Source organism: Malus domestica, chromosome 10, assembly GCF_042453785.1.
Source record: "Malus domestica chromosome 10, GDT2T_hap1".
Taxonomy (NCBI): Eukaryota; Viridiplantae; Streptophyta; class Magnoliopsida; order Rosales; family Rosaceae; genus Malus; species Malus domestica.
Genome location: NC_091670.1, coordinates 25,702,825 through 25,718,572, shown reverse-complemented (window position 1 = coordinate 25,718,572; position 15,748 = coordinate 25,702,825). Strand labels below are relative to the sequence as shown.

At 39.4% G+C, this 15,748-nt stretch overlaps 1 protein-coding gene across 1 annotated transcript; it reads left to right on the top strand.

Moving 5' to 3' along the window:
* The first annotated feature begins 9,671 nt into the window (after window positions 1-9,671).
* On the top strand, window positions 9,672-12,874 carry LOC103445322 (probably inactive leucine-rich repeat receptor-like protein kinase At5g48380). The gene is made up of 3 exons (XM_008384316.4): window positions 9,672-10,104; window positions 10,452-11,401; window positions 11,582-12,874. Exons 2-3 carry the CDS (start codon window positions 10,541-10,543, stop codon window positions 12,599-12,601), a joined length of 1,881 nt encoding a protein of 626 aa, XP_008382538.3. The 5' UTR covers window positions 9,672-10,104; window positions 10,452-10,540; the 3' UTR covers window positions 12,602-12,874.
* Window positions 12,875-15,748: the final 2,874 nt, after the last annotated feature.

The window sequence follows — 15,748 nt, the reverse complement described above, 5'->3', positions numbered from 1 at the left end:
TGACCATATTTTAAATTTCATACGTGTTGTATAATATTTTAGCCTCACTACTATTTAGCCAATGGACAATGTAAAAAGGTCCCTCACCCTCATTTAAGGGACCTTTCTCTCTCTCTCTCTCTCTCTCTCTCTCTCTCTCTCTCTCTCTCAGAGCGTGTTTACTAATTGGGATTGGAAGGGAGAGAAACAGAATTGCATTCCGCCGTTTACTAGCAATTGGGGAATTAGATTTTATGTAGGGTCCACCCAATTTCAGGAGTTCAATTTTGGATTTCCCTGGAATTAGATTACCTCTATAGAGGTGATAACTTTGGCAATTGAGATTCTTAGGCCAAAGCCCCCTCATTCATCATGGGTGCGTGAGGCTTTTGACCTTAATCTTAGGTGTGATTATTTTGCATGTGCATTTTCGTAAAGGAAGAGACATCAGAAATTTGCATCCACAAATTGGGGTTATCATGACAGGAAATTCAGAAATTACAACCAATGAGACCTCTTACGTTGAAGGACATTGACCAATCGATAGAGATAGTGATGTGGCTCCGTGTTGTCGCTGCTTGAGGCTTACCACGACAAAGACCGCACCTTTGCCACCACGAGTTAACGTGGCCATGCCAACAACGGCTGCCGCCGCTTTAATGGCCCACGGGGTAGCTTCTATTCATCACGAGGAAGCTCTAAGGTAAGAGGCCCGAGACGCAAGTAGCCAGCAGCCGCAGGCCTAGGAAGCTGATCGCCCTTGGCAACAACCTTGACGCCTACCTCTTTCACTTGGACGCGAACTGCCCAGATCGAGGTAGCCCAAGTTGTGCTAATAGTGACGCAAGCTGCATCCTAGCGCCAGTCTAGTGGATCTTCAGCTCGAGACAAAGCAGGACAAACCGAGGCAACCCAGCGCCCATGCGCCCAACCTGCTATCGTAACCTTATAGATAATGGTCTCAGACTAGTTCAACTTACCCAAATCCAGATTTTGAGACCAACGGTTGAACTAAGGGTATTTTTGCCCCACTTTACTGCAAATCTGACCCATCTTGGCTCAAGCTTTGCACTCGGAGTCTATTACACTTCCACAACTCAAGCAGATGTCTACCGTCCCAACTCTTCCATTTCAAATAACGAACAACACCTATCTCGACAGGTCACCAAACTGACAAGCGCCCTAGCGTAGCATACTACCTTGGTGAGTCAACTACTGTAGTGCACCGAGGTGTAACGTGCCCCAGACGAATAAGGGCAGTCGATGATGTTTCTTTCTAGTAGTGTCTTGGCAAGCCAATCGACTAGGTACGAACCAAGCGGTCTCACAGTGTACATTCTCACTTGGGCTCCCAAGATAGTGTATACTCTCATCTTAGAGCGTAGAGAAGCATGCACTCTCGGTTAAGCCCCTAGACGAGCATACATTCACGATTAGGGCCACACTTCAATAATATATATGAACAACCTTTCAGGCGAAGATGCTGCTAGGCTCGTAAGGAGCATAATCAACTTCATATTGAAGTACGCAGCACGACGGACGCGGAGAAACATTTGCAAAATCCGACTCAAGTTTAACCATCAACTTACAAGTAATCCGTTCGCTTGCCAGTAATGTACCACATGTACTGCAGCCGCGACATAAATGATTCGAGCATATGGAAAAGTAGCTAAGACTAACAAGTCATGACCAAGGGCAGCCAGAAGCCCTACTGCCCCGACATAGGTAAATTGATGAAGAAATAGAGATGCTCATGACTAAGCGATTGCGTGGATTCCAGCACATCGAGACCACATACGAGATCGAGCAGAATGAGCCCCGCATAAGTTCAATACATTGTATTTCACCTTATTTAAGAGAGTCGGAGACTTGAAAAAGTACTTGAAGGATTACCGCAGTGCGATGATCTTCTACAGAGCCAACGACGCTTTAATGTGCAAGATATTCACCACTACTTTGCAGGGCGAGGCGCAGGATTGGTTCCATACCTTGCATCCATACTCAATTCGGATTTTTGACGAGCTTTCCGTAGTTTTTACTAAGGAATACTTAATCATTGCTTGATTAAGAAGAAGTCCGACCATCTCTTCAACATCAAGAAGAACCGAATGAGTCGCTCCGTGACTATGTGAAAAGGTTTAAGACGGAGAAGACGAAGATAGTCGGTTGCAACAACTTGATCGCCAGCGTAGCCTTTCAAAAGGGACTCCCGACAGATCATCCCTTATTCGGATAATTGATCATGAAGGAGGACCTGACTTTGGCAAACTTATTCGCTCTATCAGAGAAGCATGCGTTTTGGGATGAGGCCCGACAAGCAACAAGACACCTAAGCAGCCTCAGAAAGAGTTTGAGGTAGCCCAGAAGAAGGTGGATAAGAAGTAGTCCTACAATCGAAGTAGGCAGAAAGCCAAGCGCAGAGATCGGTCCCTGACAAGAAGAGGTCAGGCCATCAAGAATTATACCAAGTTCTCGATCCCGATTAACCAAATAGGTTTGGAAAACACGATAATACACCTAACAGAGGTACTCACGGAATTCAACGGATACACCTTAATTACTATTAGCAACATAACACTCGATGTTAAAACACCACAAGTAGTCTCACAGTAAATGTTCAAAATAATCAGTGACCTATTTCCCTATAATGGGATTTTGGGAAGGCTCTGGCTAATGAAAATGGGCGCTGTAACCTCCATTGAGTACCAGAAAATTCAATTTTGCATTCGGGATGATGAGTCTGAAAGATCAAGGCAGACCAGGCCGCATCCCGATGATGCACTGTATAAATGCTAAAGCTATCAAAGAAGAAGTCTTTCACCCTCGTAGAAGCTACCAAGGTTCAAAAAGATAAGCCTGTTACCCAATAGCAACCACAGTAGGCATATTAAGATAATGGCATTCAGGAGGACACACCGACAAAAGAAAAAGGATTGAAGGTAGAAGAAGACGCCAAATACATCATTCTTGATCCCGAACAGCCAAAGAAGACAGCTAGAATCGGGTCATGACTAAGCCCAATTGTGCTCAACTGATTGATACAAGCCTTTTTTTTAAGGTCATCAAGAAAATGCAAAGAGACAAGTAGGATGACAAGTGAGAAAAAACATTTCAAGACTTGAAGAGATATTTGACATCCCATCTGCTACTATCTAAGCCAAAAGCAGTTGAGGAATTATACATCTATTTAGCAATCCTAGACGTAGCAGTAAGCTCTGCCTTTATACAAGAAGAGATGAGGACCCAACTGCCAGTATTTTACACTTCTAAAGCTCTTCACGATGCCAAAACAAGATACCCAAGGATTGAAAAGCTAATTTTTGAGCTAATTGTTACAACTTGGAAATTATATCATACTTTCAGGCGCATACAGTCATTGTTTTGACTCAGTATCCTCTACATGGTCTAGACGCTTCTCGGAGTGATGAAGTGGGTGTTGGAACTTGATCAATACTGCTTGGTTTACTGACCCTGCACAGCGATAAGAGTTTAAGCTTTGGCAGACTTCATAGCGGAGTTCACTTTCGGCTTAGAAAACACAATAGCACAGCCCAAAAGCGCCCCCCGAAGATACTAACGTTTTATGACAAATACTCTTGGAGCCTGCACATCGACGGTTCATCCAACTACAAAGATTCTGGAATAGGATTGGTTCTCATCACCCCAAACAACTCAATGCTCGACCAGGCAATTACTCTAGGCTTCAAGGCATCAAACAATAAAGCAGAGTACGAGGCCTTATTGGCAGGCTTCTGAATGGCACAAAATCTGGCAATCAAGAAGCTTGCAATCCATTCCAATTCTTAGCTCATCACTAGCCAGACTACAGGGGAGTATGCAGCAAAACATCCAAGGAAAGCACTATACCTTGAGAAGGTACGAAGGAAGGTTGAGGTGTTTTAGACTTACACTCTCACATAAGTGCAACGAGCAAACAATGCTCACCTAGATGCCCTGGCAACCTTAGGCTCCATTTAGGACTACCAGTTCAGACGCTCCATCCCGATCAAGTATTTGGGAAAGTCGAGCATAGTAGAAGAACTAGCACCCGAGGTTTTACGAGTCAATACAACCCCAGCTGGTAAGATCCCATCATCGACTACCTAGTTAATGAGACATTCCATGCCGAAAGATTAAAAGCTAAGAAGCTCCAAATAAAGGCGACACACTACTACATGTAGAACGACATTCTCGTTCAAATATCCTTTTCAGGCCCACATCTTCACTACCTAGCGCCTCCCGACGACTTGAAAGTTCTGGGCTCAATCCACAAAGGCATTTATGGAAACCATTCAAGAGGCCAATCCTTAGCACAGAAGGGCTTTAACGCCGGATACTACTGGCCCATTGTGCATCAAGACGCTAAGGAATTTGTTCAAAAGTGTGACAGCTACCAATACTTCAAGCTTATACTTGCATTGCCTACTAGCGAACTCCACCCGCAGACAAGCCCATGACCATTTATGCAGTGAGCACTTAACTTGGTAGTGCCCATGCCGCCCGCTACTAGAGGCATGAGCGTGATGATCGTGGCTATTGACTATTTCACAAAGTGGGTAGAAGCTGAGCCTATGACCACCACTACTCAATCAAAGATAGGACGCTTCATATGGAGGAACATCATTTGCCGATTCGGCATCTCTCAATCTATTATCACCGACAACGACCCGTAATTCGTGGGCAAAGACTTGGTGAAGTTCTTCCAGAAATATGACATTAAGTAGCACATGTCTACACCTAGATATCCCAAAGGCAACGGGTAGACGGAGGCATCTAACAAGACAATCCTAGATTGCCTCTAGAAATCCCTCACAGATAAGGAAGGAAAGTGGTCAGACGAACTTCTCGGTGTCCAATGGGCGTATCGCACAACCAAACGATAAGCAACCAGTGAAACTCTTTTCGCATTCAGTTTAAAAGCAATCATCCCTCCCAATGTCATCGTGTAGAACATCAACACCATACTGCCAACTTTGGAGCATAACAAAAATGAGCCATAAATCTAGATCTGTCAGAGGAGGAACGTGATAAGGTTATCACCCATATTGTAGCCTACCAGTAGCAGCTATTCTCCAGTTATAACAAAAGGGCAAAAATCTGACAATTTCAACCTTGAGATGTAGTTCTAAGAAAAACATTCATCACTGCCCGAAAAGAAGGCTAAAAAAAGATGAATCTTATCTGGGAATGTCTGTACAAGTTCAGCAAAACAGCCTGCAAGGGTAGCTACACCCTCACCACCATGAACAACAAAGAGATCGATAAGCAGTGGAATGTCTACAACCTACAAAAGTACTACACATGACCTCCCACTTCTCCCTGAGCTCTGCTTGAATGAAATAAAGCTCAAATACTCAAGCAGCTCGACGAGCACTACCTCGTAAGCTGAGGACTATCCAGTTGTTATGTAGTTTCTACCTTTTAGCTAAGTTTGATATCGTTCTTTTCATTGTTCAATGAAGATTTCTGAAGTTATTCATCATTTGGCTCGATTGTGTATTTGCAACAACTGTCTACTCCTACTCTCATTGAAGATTGTGCATAATCAATGACCTATTGTAGAAATTGCACCCCCTGAGAGAGAGTAAATTGTGCAATTCGAATATCCAGATGTGGATAGGTCGGGCCACCCTCGTGTAACTAGAGCATCATGGCCTACGTCGACATTCCTAGAAGTAGCCACAATGGTCTTTTTCGAGGCTTAGCTAGACTAAAGGATTTTAGGCCTTTGGTTTAATCCGCGAGGACCCGGGCCTCAAAGACGGAGGAGGCACGCTACGCAACTCGCCTTTTGGACGGCTTCTCACGAAGATGGACTGCAATTGAGCATCCTTGATGTCACTAGCTGCTAACAACCTCCGGATGAGCATCCTATATATGCCAACTAGCGATCTTCGTGTTACGAAATAGTACTCCCTCTACCCGTTAAAGAGACATCTCTTTTGAGCATTCGCGGCATGACTAGCTAGTATTCGCAATGGAGCATTCCTAGTGCAATACATAGGTTATCTCTGTGAGGATAAGGAATTCTAACTCAGTTACACGCACGGGGTTCATGCGGTTGAGCATCCTTAACGTGACCTGCTAGCATAAGTAGCCGAACATCTTGTATGTGACCAACTAGTGATCTCTGTGTATCCTTAGAAACCTAAAGTCGTTGCCAATTTAACGAGCAACCTATGGGTTCTTGAAGATCCTTAGGAACCTAAAACCGTTGCCTATCTAACGAGTAGCCTACTGTTTCTGGAAAATACCTGGGAACCTAAAGCCGTTGCCAATTTAACGAGCATCCTATGATTTCTGGAAGATCCCTAGGAACCTAAAATCGTTGCCGATTTGACGAGCATCCTACGGTTTTTGGAAGATTACCTACGAAACACCCTTTGAGCAGTTAATCGCATAAACCTATACAACCACATAATCTTGTGAAAGGTTAACATGTTAGCGCGCATATGCACTGCCTAGCCCAGAACAACCCCTTAGGTTCACACTGATTCCTAAAGTGTTGTTCTACTTGCTACGCAGCCTATGAAATTGGTTACATAAAGTACAAAACATTCTTTCGAACCATTGCCCACGAAATTCCATAGAACCATGCACTTTTGATGCGAAAGGGCAACGAATTTCGTGTCCGAACAATCTTTAGTATGTTGTGATGCAAGTCATGCAGATCAATGGATTGGAGAAATAACGACCAACGAAGAATATATTTGATACTATTCCTTATTGATTTCATTCGGTTCCTAACCTATTCTATTTAATTTTCTCAACCATACATCACATTAAATTTTGTTGTGCATCACTAACAAAGTGAAGAAATGAATTTATTTTTTTTCAAATTTTATTCTTATTAAAGGGAGATGGCAAATTCAAAACTATTACGATAATTTAAGAAAAAAGAATTTTAAACTCGGAACGCATGGTAGAAACGAACACCCTATCTACTAAGATATTAGACCACATGTAGAAACATGAACTTATCAACATAATGAAGTTTGTTATTTGTAAAGACTCATCTATAAATTCAAAATTTTTAATGCTTCAATGGTTATTTGGGTTGCATTGTATCTAGTACACACTATTTAATGAGGATTAAATGGCAAAAGCAACTAATTGTAGGAAATGTTGCTCACCATCAATGAGGTGAAGTTGATACCTTTAATTAAACAAGAGGGAAGCATAATAATAATAAAATAAAAAAAGTAAAATATGAGGAATGTACCTTTTCCTTTTGATAAAGTAGGGAATGCAAGTCACATTGGCTTTATATAAACATCACACCAATTTTTAACAAGGGAAATACTAAGAGATTGTGGGACTCACCAAGGACACTTGTGAACACGGAAATTTCCTGAAACGAAATAGACAAGAACAACGTGCACAAACAAATATTTGTGTTTGATGATTTTGGGTTACAATCTCTCTTAAATTTGATCCTCTGATTCGATCTCCGTAAGGTGTGTATTTGTGGATGTGCGATTGATCCAAAGGGCCGTTGGGCTTGATCTAAGGATGAACGTTCTTCAAGGGCCGTGGACTTGATCTTGAAGGTGGATTTGAGCGGATCTTCAAAGGGGCTTTTGGGCTTGATCTTTGAAGAACAGTGATGAACGGATCTCCAAGGGCTTTTGGGCTTGATCTTGAAGAACGATGATGAACGGATCTTCAAAGGCTTTTGGGCTTGATCTTGAAGAACGGTTGGATGTGTGGATTTGTTGATGTTTGTTGATCCAAGGGCCGTCGGGGCTTGATTTTGGATGAACGGGTGATGAACGATGGTGCTTTCTTCAAGGGCCGTCGGGGCTTGATCTTGAATTGGTGGATGGTTGATCCAAGGGCCGTCGGGGCTTGATCTTGGAAGAACGATGAACGAAGAACGAAGAACGAAGAACACTTTCTTCAAGGGCCGTCGGGGCTTGATCTTGAATTGGTGGATGATTGTTGATCCAAAGGGCCGTCGGGGCTTGATCTTGAATTGGTGGATGATTGTTGATCCAAAGGGCCGTTGGGGCTTGATCTTGGAAGAACGATGAACGAAGAACACTTTCTTCAAGGGCCGTCGGGGCTTGATCTTGGAAGAACGATGAACGAAGAACGAAGAAGGCTTTCTTGATTCTTCGAGAACCTGGATGCTTGAGAGCTTCGGAGTTTCAGAGCTTCAAGGTGTAATATGAATTGGTTCCTTCCAAATGAATGAAATGGGCTTGTATTTATAGAATTTTCCAAGGCCTAATTTTGAATATAATATCCCAGATGAAATAAGTCGTTTCTGCCAGGTGTTGACACGTGTCCTATTTGATGACTTTTCCAACTCATTTCAATTTTCGTTGAGTCACACGCTACGTGTAAAATTTATGTAATACATGAGCGTTGACACTTTGATTTATCGGTCAACATTTATTTACCGAAATTTCGATGTCTACAACACTATGCCACTTTATAATTTGAGGTTCATTTTCGTGTTAATATTATAAAATTTGTGCTAAAAATATGAGGTGACAAAAAATCTATGAAAAACCTTACTTTTGAGAGTCTCGTTAGTATTTCTCTCTTAACAAAATAAAGTTGGTTTTTTTAATACAAGCAATATTGAAGAAAGAGAAATAAACTTAGACTATAGGTGTATACTGTATAGGTAAATGTTATAAATCATTTGAGCTACAAACTTACTGCAAATAAAAATGAATAGTTAAACCCATAAATATGTATCAAACTTATTGCAAATAAAAATGAATATTTAAACCCATAAATATGTATAACCAAATAAACACATATGGAATTAAGAGAAAATTAGAGTATTGGTCCTTAAACTTTGATGCAACGAGTCCTTAAACTAAAATATATGAGTATTACTCCTTAAACTTGTTTAGCATTTTAAAAGTGTTTGAACGACAATCATCAATAAATAAAACACAAAAGAAATAATGTCCAAGCTGAAATTAATTTCATAACGGGTTTGCTCCACTTCATGAATACATGAGATGAAGGAAACAAAACAAATATCTCCTATTACAAGTACAAAAATGTTAGCTTGGGGAAATGAATACCGTGTCAAATGTGACTCTGCCCTCACTCTTACCCTCACTCAGCTATAAATGCTAAGAAGACCTTTTTAAAGGTGAGACTTTCTGCCATTCTATGTTTTTGCATAATATTTTATAATGTTGGTACGAGAATTGAAGTTAAACTGTGAGGTGACAGAGAGTTTTTAGAAAGTATCATTTTTTAGAGTATCCTTAGCATTTCTCTTGTAAGAATCTAATGAGTAATTTTTCGTTGTCATCATCACCTTGACATGGGTCCTTATTGATCCACTCCTTTTATAACACGTCTATCTATTTGTTAGTGAATAACGTTTTTGTCTTCTACGATACAAGATTAACGTCCTTATGATAGTAACATTCTTAATCATAAAGTCTAGTAAATCACAATTGTGTTTAAATTCACTAAATATGAAAAAAAAAAAATAATAACTCATGTAAATTTGTGTAACTCATAACTCAATAACATAACATATCGTTGAATGACTGTTACACTGAAAAATCTCTATGGACCAAAGTTTTTTATAGTTTTATGATGGAGGAAAAAAAGGAAAAAATGAGGAGTGGTTGAACACAAACGCTCTGAAAAGACCGAAGCTTTTCGTGGTGGTAAACCGTTTACAGACCAATAGAAGCACATTTTTAACAGTAAAAACATTAAAAAACTTTCCCATTTCGTTGAAAAAGAAACCAAATAAAAGCCAGTCAAGCACTCTCTCAAGGTCAAGAGTGTATTGAGCCAATAGCACTAAATTGCAGGCCTCAAGTCGTCGCTAAGTTGGACAAAAATGGCCGGCCTTCTTTGACCCGTCGGCCCTCTCTCTTTTCCTTTCTTTTCTTCTCCAATCCCATCCAAACGTTTTCTTCTGCAAAAATCCATCTCCATTCACACACCTTTTTACAATTTCCCCAGAAAAAATTATTGGGTAATTATTTTTATATAAATCGTATGTTGCACTTGTGTTTTTGTTGACCCCGAAAGTCTCTGTCTTTGTGGAAAAAGAAGGAAGCTTTGCTGTGGATTCAAGAACCCTTCTCCGGGATCTTTGATTCATCTGTGTTTTCTGCAAGGGAATTATGTCAGGTTTGAAATTTTCCCAAAGCTTTAAATTTTTAGCTGGATTTTTGTATGTTTAGGGAGACTTGGGTCAACTCAATTGGATCAAGTCAGTTTTTTGAACTTGCTATGTGTTTGTTATAGTTTGTATTTTGTGAATTTTGAATTTGCTTGTTTTCATTAGTTGAATTGTTGCTTGGTATACCTGTTTCTGCATCTTTTGGTAGAGAGATGATGAATTGGGTTTTGCTTCCTGTGTTGTTTCCATAATTTGTTTTCAAATTTGGTGTTAATTAAAGCTAAAGTTTTGTAAAACTTGAGTGTTTATTGGTCTGATTGGGTTCATTTCTTGTTGCTTTTGAATTTTGTTTCAGGGCTTGGTGTTTGCTAATGCTGGGGTTTTGTGGTATTCAGTATTCTTGAGCTCTGGTAATAAAAAGAATTGCGAATTTATGCGATTTTGATGGCTTTTTCAATGTATATGCTATCGAATGGACGAGATCCTGGTATTTTCGTTGGTGCAGTGGTCTGGTTATTACTCAGTTGTAGTTTCAGCTCTGCTGTTGAGAGTGATATCAACTGCTTGAAAAGTCTAAAAGCAACACTTCAGGACCCTTTAGGTTACTTAAACTCTTCATGGGATTTCAACAATAACACAGAAGGTTTCATCTGTAACTTTCTGGGAATCGAGTGTTGGCACCCTCACGAGAGCAAAGTTTTAAATATCAAGCTTTCGGATTTGGGGCTCAAGGGCCCGTTTCCTCATGGTATAGCGAATTGCACAAGCTTAACAGGATTAGATCTTTCGAGCAACAAGCTCAGTGGACCTCTTCCTGAAGATATCGGTAGAATTATTTCGTTCATTACAACTCTTGATCTCTCTTCTAACAGCTTCTCAGGGCAAATCCCAACAAATATTACCAATTGTAGCTATCTGAATGTGCTTAAGCTTGACAGCAACCAGTTCACCGGTAACATCCCTCTAGGGATTGGCCAGCTCGGTAGGATGAAATCATTTAGCGTGGCAAACAATCAGCTTTCTGGCCCAGTCCCAGACTTCGGTAACAATAGTGGAATTACAGCAGAAAGTTACGCAAACAATGCTGGACTTTGTGGGAAGCTTCTGAATCCGTGCCGGGGAGCTCAAAAGAAGTCTAACAGCGTAGTTATTGTGGCAGCTGGTGTTGGCGGTGCAACGTTTGCAGCACTAGTTGTGATTTTTGCCTTGGTCTTCCTTATGCGTAGAGTGTCTGCAAAGAAGAAGGAAGAGGACCCTGAAGGAAACAAGTGGGCTAAGAGTTTGAAGAAAACGAAAGCCGTCAAGGCAAGCTATTACAGAGCATATCTTTTAGAAACAAATTAATACTTACGTATAATGATATTTGATTGGTTCTGTTTCTCTTTATTTCTCGCAATGTTTTATTGATTTTAGATAATCAAATTTATGTTTCCATTTTTGGTAGTTTGAATTGTATTGCATTCTAACGAAGCTAGTTTACTCCAGGTTTCCATGTTTGAGAAGTCACTTTCTAAAATGAAGCTGAGTGATCTCATGAGGGCCAGCAACAGTTTCTGCAAGGACAATATCATTGGGACAGGAAGAACTGGAACGATGTACAAAGCAGTGCTCGATGATGGCACTCCACTTATGGTCAAGAGGTTGCAGGAATCTCAACACTCTGAGAAAGAGTTTCTGTCTGAGATGACTACTTTGGGAAATATAGAGCACCGTAACTTGGTTCCTCTTTTAGGTTTTTGCACAGCAAAGAGGGAAAGGCTTTTGGTCTATAGGTACATGCCTAATGGTACCCTCCATGATCAGCTACATCCTGCAGATGCTGAAGGAGCAAAGATCATGGACTGGCCAACTAGGCTTAAAATTGGGATAGGTGCTGCTAGAGGATTAGCATGGCTCCACCATAACTGCAATCCTCGAATTATCCACCGAAACATAAGCTCCAAATGCATCTTATTGGATGCAGATTTTGAGCCGAGAATATCTGAATTTGGGCTAGCTAGGCTCATGAATCCAATTGATACACATTTGAGTACTTTTGTGAATGGGGAGTTTGGTGATCTGGGATATGTTGCTCCCGAGTATACACGAACTCTAGTGGCCACTCCAAAGGGAGATGTTTACAGTTTTGGAACTGTACTCCTTGAGTTGGTGACTGGTGAGAGAGCTACCCACATTTCTAAAGCCCCTGAAGACTTCAAAGGAAATTTGGTGGAATGGATTATGCAACTGTCAAGCAGATCTCAACTCCTGGATGCGCTCGACAAATCTTTGGTCGGGAAGGGTGTGAATGATGAGCTTTTCCAGTTTCTTAAAGTTGCGTGCAACTGTGTAGGGCCTATTGCCAAGGAGAGGCCTACAATGTTTGAAGTATACCAGCTTCTAAGGGCCATAGGGGAGAAATATCACTTCACAGTCGAAGATGAGATGATGATGCCAATAGACAATGGCGATGGTGATGGTACAGGCGAACTTATTGTTGCTCGAGGGATGGTTGAGATGACCTGAAAAAAGGTAAGAGTTTATTAGTATATGGTCAGTACCCTTCTGTAATTATCTGTTTTTGTGTACTGTAATAAGCATTATTTATACATATACGATTTATGCTTTAGTTAACGTTTGGAACTGCCTTTCTTCGACACACAAATGTAAAATCATCATGTTAGAATCTTTTAATGTGTAACGTGAGTCCCTTATAACCCAACTTGGTTAGTAAATTTGGGAGGTATTTGTGTAGTTGCATTTGTATTGAATGTATTATTTCCGACAGAGGGAAGACGACGCCGAGATTCTGTTCTATTCTCTTTTTCGTCCCTGCCACCCCTCATATCTGCTTCTCAGCGTCATTTCCAGAGAAGTTTTTGTTTCTTGGTTATTTTTACCCAAAACTAAGTTGATGGGAAAGAAAGTACATAGAAGTTGAAACGAGAATGCGGAAGCATTGCCAAATGTTTCATTTTTATTGAAAAGTATATTGAGTGATGAATCTTGTCGTAAATATTATTTATGATGTGGCTGTTCACTTTCTGGGTCATATATAACATGATAATAGTTTAGTTTCTCAATGATCGAATAAGGCATCCATTCGCGGATGAATTGCATGGATGCCTATTACGTAAGAGTTTATATAGGGTAGTGTTATTCACACATCCATTTTTACTTCTCACACACCTCTCAATTATCAGCCGTCGAATGAAATGAATTGAAGAAAATCAATTGTAAAAAATTAAGGGCTAGTTTGGAAATATTTTTTAAAATGCTTTTAGCGAAATTTTTTGCGGATTTTAAAAGCACTTAAAGTGTTTCTTGTAATAAATACTTCCAATGCTTTTTCTTAATTTACTTGCAATTTTACTAAAGATTAGTTTCGAAAGCATTTTCGCAAGAAAACACTTTCAACTATTTTAAAAGTGGTTTTAAACGACCCCTAAAAATGATGTGTGACTTATAAAAGTGGGAATGTGGGTAGCATTATTCTTGAAAAAACATAGAAATTGAGCCAAACAGAGACTTCACCAATTGGGCCTACAACACCGTGGTCCCAGGTTGAATCTGGCTCCACCAGTACAATCCCAAAAGCCCAAACAAACAATCCCAAAAACCCAAGATAATAAAGAGACGCTACGACCCTCTAATTGAGTTTTTTTTTTTTTTTTTGGAACAAATGATAGGAAAAAACAAAAAAAACAAAAAAAACTGAATTAAGTTTAGCTAAGTTGATTAATATATCTCTTTTTCTAAATTTGAAAGAGGTTATCAAGTTCTATATCTTTAATGGCCTTATTATAATTATTTACAATTACATGTCCATTTTATTAGCGCATGATTGGTATCTTTTGAACAATGAAGAAATGATTAGCAAGCATCATGCCCCGCCTCACCTAGAGATTTTGCTTGAGTCTTCAATATCCTCACGAGTTCACATTATTCTCCATATAATACGCGATAAAATTACGTGATGAGCATTGTAAATTCATATATTTAATGAGTAAATGTTTTGAGTTTGAACCCTTTGAAATGATATATGGTATGCTCGAATGGGTGATGGTACGCTTTGGATCCGTCCGGTAAGGTTTTGATTACCCTTTGTTTTGGATTTCTCTTCTTAATGTGCTATTTCTTCTTCTCTCACCATCCCTTTCTTATCAGCTTGAGCTTTAAGCCCCGTTTTCCACAAGAAGTAGCTTTTGCTCCACCAATTTTCAGTACTAATAATAATTTTGCCACCTAATTTTACAGTTTAATGATATTTTTCTTCACTTATAACTGAAAGGTCTTAGGTTTAATAAGAAAGAAAGTAAATAGAAGTTTTTGGTTCTCAGCGTCATTTCCAGAGAAGTTTTTGTTTCTTGGTTATTTTTACCCAAAACTAAGTTGATGGGAAGGAAAGTAAATAGAAGTTGAAACGAGAATGCAGAAGCATTGCCCAAGTGTTTCATTTTTATTGAAAAGTATATTGAGTTATGAATCTTGTCGTAAATATTATTTATGATGTGGTTGTTCACTTTTTGGGTCATATATAACAAGTCAATAGTTTAGTTTCTCAATGATCGAATAAGGCATCGACGATTCGGGATGAATTGCTTGGATGCCGCTTACATGAGAGTTTATGTAGGGTAGTGCTATTCACACACTAATTTTTACTTCTTACGCACCTCTCAATTATCAGCATCGAATTGAATGAATTGAAGAAAATCAATTGCAAAAAATTAAGGGCTCGTTTGGAAGTGCTTTTAAAATACTTTCAACGAGATTTTTTGCGGATTCTAAAAGCACTTATAAAGCACTTCCAATACTTTTTCAGGATTTACTTTATTTTTACTAAAGATTAATTTCGAAAGCATTTTCACAAAAAACACTTTCACCTATTTTAAAAGTAGTTGTAAACGAGCCATAATAAGAATGTGTGATATATAAAAGAAAGTGTGTGGGTAGCACTATCCTTGAAAAAAAACATAGAAATTGAGCCAAACAGAGACTTCACCAATTGGGCCTACAACATCGTGGTCCCAGGTTGAATCTGCCTCCACCAGTACAATCCCAAAAGCCCAAGACAATAAAGAGAAGCTATGACCCTCCTAATTCAGTTTTTTTTTTTTTTTTTTTTTTTTTCGTTTTTTTTTTCCTATGAACAAACGAAAGGAAAAAAAATTGAATTAAGTTTAGCTAAGTTGATTAGTTGATTAATATATCTCTTTTTCTTAATTTGAAAGAGGTTATCAAGTTCTACATCTTTAATGGCCTTATTATAATTATTAGAAATTACATGTCCATTTTATTAGCGCATGATTGGTATCTTTTGAACAATGAAGAAATGATTAGCAAGCATCATGCCCCGCCTCACCTAGAGATTCTGCTTAGTACTCTTCAATATCCTTACGAGTTCATATTGTTTTCCATATAATACACGATCAAATTACTAAATGAGCATTGTTTTAAATGTTTTAAGTTTGTGCCCTTTGAAATGATATATGGTATGCTTGAATGGGTGATGGTACGCTTTGGATCCGTCCGGTAAGGTTTTGATTACCCTTTGTTTTGGTTTCTCTTCTTAATGTGCTATTTCTTCTTCTCTCACTATCCCTTTCTTATCAGCTTGAGCTTTAAGCCCCGTTTTCCACAAGTAGCTTTTGCTCCACCAATTTTCAGTACTAA